The sequence below is a fragment of the Thalassophryne amazonica genome, chromosome 20 (genome assembly GCF_902500255.1).
Source record: "Thalassophryne amazonica chromosome 20, fThaAma1.1, whole genome shotgun sequence".
Classification (NCBI taxonomy): Eukaryota; Metazoa; Chordata; class Actinopteri; order Batrachoidiformes; family Batrachoididae; genus Thalassophryne; species Thalassophryne amazonica.
In genome coordinates, this window is record NC_047122.1 from 7315166 (window position 1) to 7322321 (window position 7156).

The following is a 7156-nucleotide window of genomic DNA, read 5'->3' on the forward strand; positions in this document are numbered from 1 at the left end:
TGGTGAAACTGTAAAGATGAACTTAAAAAAAAACAAAAAAACATCTGAAAGTGTAGCTGAAGTTAAAAAATGGCAGTGTACAGTAGAGGTGGGCGATACCGTGAATTTTGGTATTGATCTGATACCAAGTAAATACAGGCCCAGTATCGCCAATATCGATACCAATACTGATACCAATACTTTTTCATATTTAAGCTTCATAGATCCAAAGGATCCAAAAGACCTAGGATAGAATTTTGCCAAACATTGTACATGACAACAAAATACTTTATCACAATCAACATTTTTGTTGAAAAAATATCACTCAACACAACTTAAAACAAAATCTCCTGAGGTAGAGGGCTGACTCGAGGAGAGCGCTGAGTGGGCGAGCCAGGCTGAGCCTACCTGCATGGCTGTTGGCTGGCGCCGCTGAGCCACGTGACGGCGCAACAACAAAAGACCAGAGGGGGAGGGTGCGCTGCTCTGTGTTGTGTGACACAGCGCAGCGCTGCTCTGACAGACAGAGAGTAGACTTTGATGAATCTGTGTGCACAGCAGTCAGTGCATGTGGGAGAGAAAAAAGCTTGAGTATCGATCTTTTTACACGAGAATTGTTCAATATCAATACCAGCGTTGGTATCAATATTATTGATATTAGGATCGATCCGCCCACCTCTAGTGTACAGTTGTGCACCAAAGTTTACATACGCTGGCAGAATTTTAGTTTTTTTGGTCATTTTTCAGAGAATAACACAAAAACATTTTTTCCACTCATGATTAGTGGTTGAGTGAAGGCATTTATTGTGAAACAACTGTGTTTACTCTTTTTAAATCATAATGACAACAGAAATTAACTAAATGACCCTGATCAAAAGTTTACATCCTGCTGTTCTTAATACAGTGTGTTTCCCCCTTTAACATCACTGACAGCTTGGAGCCTTTTGTGGTGGTTGTGGACGAGGTTCTCTGATGGTGAAGCTGCCACTGAATATGTCTTGGATGTTATTTACATCAATTATGAAGAAATACAAACATAGGTTTCATTTCTTGCAGCACGGTGACTGGTGAAGCAACATGCTCATGGTTTTATACACACAGTCCCTCCAATCACAGCCAGGGAGGCTTGCAGCTCTTTCACAGTTGGGTTGAATGAAGGTTGTATTTTCATATGAAATCCAGACATGGTCCAGTTTTACACATATAGCACATAAAACAGCAACGTGCCTTTCACATGGGAAACAGCTGACTCAGTTTGGATTTGGTGACGGGTCGAACCTGACTACAGCAAAATGTGGTGCAGAAACCACTCTGATACTTGAATTTGTCTGATACTGTGTGCAGGTCTAGTTATTAGTATAATATCAAAAGTTTCCAACGGCAACTATTAACATGAAAGAAATGTTATTACTTTACTTAGACATAATTATAATATTTTAGCAATTCATTAATTATGGGGCACCATCCTGGTAACAGGTGCCAGTAACCAGCGTTTGTGAAAGCAACCTGAAAATAAGGCTCACCTGGAAGGGTTAACATCCTCAGAGATTAGCACTTCAGTGTAAACAGTGAAGGAATTAAAGTCTGACCGCTGACCTTCTCATCAATTAGTCACATTGACACATGCACAAGTAGCACTGGGCTGCAAAAACTGATCATAATCAAAATAAAATCATTTCTTCCCATTTCAAGACCCAATGTAACTATCAAGACTGATCAAAACATATATAATCACAGTTTGACCAGTGTCCAAATATATATGGACCTGTCTGTAACACAGTGGTCTGCTTTGGTATTTCTTGCATCATATCCTGCTTTTTATGGGAAATAAAGTTACACAATCCTGAAAACCGTTCCTTAAATAAATATTTTATTTGAAAATAAATACATTTTCTTAAAATAGAATCAGTAACATTACAAAAGCTTTGGGGATGTGGGAAAGGGGGCGGGGCTTACTCAAACCAACAACATGTATCTTAGAAGGAGTACAATCTCACATTTAGCAACCATCTTACGCTCCCACAAAACATTGTACTGTACATTCTCAGGTGCTTTGTGGCAAAGTGGTGGCGTCCGTCACGCTGATGTCAATACGCGGTGTCCGCAGTCTTAAAGCCCTGATCTAGATGCATTTTTCAGAAAGATCCAGGATATAATCTCATCAACACATCAAACATCAGCCAATCAATTACATTACATCTGACAATGTATCAGTAGTACCTTAAATATGTCTAGATCAACTTCACCTCTACTCTACAGTACAAAGATACAACACACAAAAAGGCTGCGCTTATTGACATAGCAGTTATCAGAGGCCACGTCACACTAAGGCCAGAAGTATTTCCATTTCATCACGCAAGGTTCACCAGGCAGAAAGCTGAGCACGAACAAAGTGCCAGTTTTCTGCACACACCGTTTGAGTCAACCATTGCAGGATGGCAGATCTCCAGAAAGAGACGGGGACGGTGCAGCTGCATGGGAACAGATTAACACAGCACAGGCCAGAGTCTGGCCGCGCTGATCTAACCTCCCGACAGCTCCACAAATAGCATCGCCAGTGCACCAGCATCTCTCGTTCTCCTTCAACTGGCCTGCAGCGGCAAAAGCAGCAACCTTGACCAAAAAAAAACTAATTACCAACTGTGCTTCTTTGTTTTGAGTCACGGGAGAAGCCGACCTCAATTAAGACAAGAGTGTGACAACATGTAATTTAAATCTAATCAGTAGAAAAGCAGCAGAGTAAGCTAATCTTTGGGAACACACACACACACACACAAATGCACGCATGTACTCCTCAGTGTGTCTCGTTGCTGAATGCAATCAATGCCACAGTTAGCTTTAAATAATGGCTAAACTTAGTGCTGCTGAGGACTGCTGTGTCCACACATTATGGACATGCCAACAAAGCCTCCAATCAGCTCCGTGCATTCAGGACACCGCAGAGGAGAAACCTAGTTCACCTTTGAATTCACTCTGATTTATTTATTTACTTGTACTTCCATGCCAAGACCTTTGGTGGCGCTGTAGGCCAGTACTGTACCTAAACGCACTCAAAAATGCAGGAACGTCCTGAATTTCCTCACTTCCTGTACCAAAGTGTCTCGACCTCAGCACAAAGCTACACTCTGAGCCACACTTTCAGTGATTACTTGAGTAAGAGTTCACGTTAAGGTCATATGTTTCCTGTCTACGGTGTAACTCTATTTTCTGTAGTTCTCTCTCTCTCATTTTTATTATTATTATTTTTTGATGCCCATACAAAACGTGGCACCAGTTACCTCATCATCCTTTATGTTAACCCAAAGAAACAGCTCAGCCTCACTCAGACACAAATCACTGCTGCTGAATTTGAAACTTAAACGTGGTGGCCGCTAGAACTCTCCAGTATTGGGAAAATATTATATATTTGATTTCTGCTGTATAAAAAAAAACAAAAAAAAAAAACAATTTTCACTAGATAACTTGAATTGCTCTATTTGGAAGGAATTCATCATTTGTGAATGTTTAAAGTGGTTTTGTAAGGGAATGCATCTCTGCCGAAAATTTAAAAAAATAATCTTTTTAACTGAATATGAATTTTTCTCTGCAGGTCACTCTCAATAAAGCACCTGTTGTTGCTCAACATCACTGTTTCGGTCCCCAAAACATTTCCATGCAGGTGATGTTGATTTAGTTTTTCTAACTATATCTTTCATCTTCGTGTCATTTTGCCTTTTTATCATGCATTGTCATGACAGTTGTGGTCAAAATATAAAGCAAACATACATTCTGACAAAAATAAAAGTCCTCATCACACACTGTTTAACAACTCAGTCTCACTCCGTTTCACAGCAGTATCACAAAAAGTAAATGAATCTATTAGTTTGTGATTCTGTCACGTAAAGAGGCGCATTTTCATAACAGGATTATTAATTCATTTTGTGACAGTATCACAAAGCAGTACGGTTAGAAACAGTAAAAAAAAAAAAAAAAAAACACGTTTCATGATGGGAGCACACACACAAAAAAACAACAACAACAAAAAAAAGCGTGAGACTGGGCTGTTGCTAACCAGCAGGAACGTCCATCAACTGGCATTCTGCTGAGGCAACTCAATTCACAAAGTTAACTTGTGGTTAACTTGATGTGCAGATTGTACATGTTGCTAACTAGCAAAAAAACAAAACACTCTGTGTATCCCGGAACCATTAAAGATTAGCAGCCCCACTCAGCCAGTTTGTCCCTGAGCCAAGCAACAATCAGACTTTGGGTAGCGTGAATCCTTGATCAGTGCTTCACTGTACTGACCACCTTCAGATGTGCATGAATAAAATACTTTTTCGTTTAAAAAAATCTTGTTTGGTATAAATCTGTTACCAATTTTGAATGTTGTGAGCGGGTTCTTCTTTGTTGCTTTTTTCAACTCTTGCCGGTTCTCCTCGAGACTCTTAAAGAGGCCGCTCATGTTTCTTATGTATAAGTAAAGTCCTGCCTTCCCTCAATTTCTTACTTTGCTGTTAAAAAAAATGATCTCCGGGTTTTCCTTACTTGATGATGTCAATGTCTCAGTTGAGCCAGTGGAATTCCAAACAATTTTCTACATACATGCAAATGCTTTTACGTGGACACCTGAACCAATGTGCTACTTTGCCAAGATTCAGTCACAGTTAATTATCAGGGAACAGATAAAACACACACTTACTGAGAAAAGATCTGATCTGAGTCAGGTGCTACACAATCACCTGACTGACCACAGGGAAAACCCATTACCCAGGAATGCCTCAGAACGCCGCTCTTCAAGGAAATGTGAATGCCTTGCAGTTTGAAGGAACCAATCAGTGTTGAAGAGCCAGCCTTCAATTAAACTATCTGAAAAAAAATCTTAATCCCTACTCAGTGAACTACCACTTTCAATGTCTGCTACTAGTTTACAATGTTATGTGATAGTTGGGTTTTCAACTTGGAGTCCGCGTCCTGTTTATCTTGTTGGTGCTGCAGGCACACGTGCTGATGGGTACAGATTGAACATCACATCATTGCATCAGACTGCCTTAATTTGGCCGAAGCCCTCAAAATTCTTCCTGGCGCTGTCTCAGTGAAAAGGAACCTGGTGTTCTAGTTCTCTCATTCCAATTCTTCCTAAATTCACAGACAGGTCTGTGTGAAGACGTACAGACCACTGTCAAATACACAGACACCCAAACACAACAGACCGATTGTCTCCTATTACTGTGCTACTGAGGCCACTCAGTCATTCTTTGTGGTGTCCGTCCAAACCAACATAAGCCAGCAATTTTTTTTTTGTTTTGTTTTTTTTTCATTGCTCAACAGCTCACCGTGCTTGGCTGCTGCTTGCACACAAACTCTGACAAGAAGTCAAACTCATTCTGTCCCAGAAAGAGCTCAGGCAGCTCTTGGACACGATCCAACCCTAACTCCAGCACCAACGAAGTGAGAACCTCCTCGTCAATCAGATCCATGTCCATGCCGTTCAGACCCAAAGGTCCCCCAATGTGCTGCATGGTGGAAAGCTGAGCCGGACCCATCCGGTACTGAGCACCACTGTTCTGCAGGTGGTGGCCATTCACCGACCCGAGTGGATGTCCGTGGTACTGAGTGTTGAGTTTCTGCAGGTGCATGCTGGCCATGAGTTGCTGGGAGGTGAGGTTTCCGGGAAGGTACTGCTGTGGGTGTCCACCCTGCTGCTGCTGCTGATGGGGGTGCATGTGGTGATGCTGTGGTGGGCCCTGGCTGTTGTAAATCATGTTTCCAGACATCATCTGGTGGTGGTGGTGGTTAGTCATTGGAGGTCCGTTAACCGGTCCGCCCATTCCCCCGGGTCCCACCATGCCTTGCCTCTGCCTCATGGCTGACTCCATTGTGTTCTGTGGGTTCCTGCCGTAGTGCATGACCTGGCCGTTTGGGAGACTGCGCAGGCCGGGTTGGCCGCTGTGCTGCGGGAGTCCATTCATGCCCATTCTGAAGCTGTGGCTCATCGGCATCATCATATGTTCAGCCATGGCTGCTGCGTTGTCCTGTGAGAGACAAATTACACCCATTAAGCAGTTTTTAAAAACCCTGAAGTCTGTGGCTTCTCTCCATTCAATTATAACACATCATAAAAAAGGAAGAAAAAAAAGCGTCAGCGCCAGTGGATGTTGACTGACGACGGAGGGCAGCAGCACACGGAGGGAGACCTCGAACCACCTCACCGCCAACCGGTTCTCATTTTAGGATCTCGCATGCACATCAGTAATTTTAAAACATGCACTGAAGTTAAAATATTATAAACACAGTACTTTTTTGTTGAATCCAAAAGAAAGAAAGGATTTCGCTGCTCTTGAGCAAGTCCAACATTTCATTTGTGGGTAAACATTTCTGAACCACCTCCTGATGTGTTGCCTCATCACAACCTGCCTGGACCTTTGCAGATCTTTGTGTCAAACACCACAGTGTCAATCGGAAGGATTAAAAAAAAAAAACTAAGAATAATAACAGCTGGTGTTACAACACAAGCATGAAATGTGATTTTTACACTCCGGTGTCATGCATGTTCCTGATGGGTCAATTGATCAGCTAAAATGGTAACAGACAGGCAGAAAGGCTGCAGTCTTTAAGTTGACAATGTGAGCTGCTGGTGAATGCTGCCTGCATGTGACCGTGTGCACATTATGCTGCCCCTCAACATGCATCAAAAGGAGAAACGGCAAACCTACCGCTGAATAACGTCAATCCTGGAGGAGAAGTTGTTTGTTGCAGCCCTGCGTTCAGTCGCCTAGTCGCTGGAATTTGTTTTCTGGGTCAACTCAGGGATTATATACATGTCTAAAGCTCGGAGAGAGAGGAGCAGCTGGAGGAGGAGCTACCCTCCTCTCCACCTCCTTTGTTGCCATTGGTCCTCCCCCTTAATCACTGAGCACAGAAACATTCACTAACTAAGTACCTCCACTGGAGGAGCAGCAGCCTGCCGCCTCACGCAAGTTCCTTCTCACAGGAGAGAAAAAAAAAAGCATGTGGCTTGAAAAGTGTCACATTGTGCTGAATCAGCTTTATTAAAAACAGATAACATCCTCTTCAGTCCCACAGTTCCTGGTTTGTTTTCCAGAGCTGGTTCATGCACTTAAAGGACTCCCTTCACTCAGTCCTTCCTTTCAGCTTTCCAGGTTATTTATACATGCACCAGTTTGTTCATCTCTGC

General features: G+C 42.5%; 1 protein-coding gene across 1 annotated transcript; it reads right to left on the reverse strand.

Annotated features, from left to right (window-relative positions):
- Positions 1–4502: 4502 nt before the first annotated feature.
- Positions 4503–6871, reverse strand: LOC117501701 (cbp/p300-interacting transactivator 3-like). The gene is made up of 2 exons (XM_034160660.1): positions 6675–6871; positions 4503–5993 (listed from the first exon to the last, which is right to left on the reverse strand). The coding sequence occupies exon 2, from the start codon at positions 5976–5978 to the stop codon at positions 5283–5285; it is 696 nt and encodes a 231-aa protein (XP_034016551.1). The 5' UTR covers positions 5979–5993; positions 6675–6871; the 3' UTR covers positions 4503–5282.
- Positions 6872–7156: the final 285 nt, after the last annotated feature.

Excerpts from the sequence above, each read along its gene's own strand:
- LOC117501701 (XM_034160660.1), bottom strand. The coding sequence starts at position 5,978 with ATGGCTGAACATATGATGATGCCGATGAGCCACAGCTTCAGAATGGGC.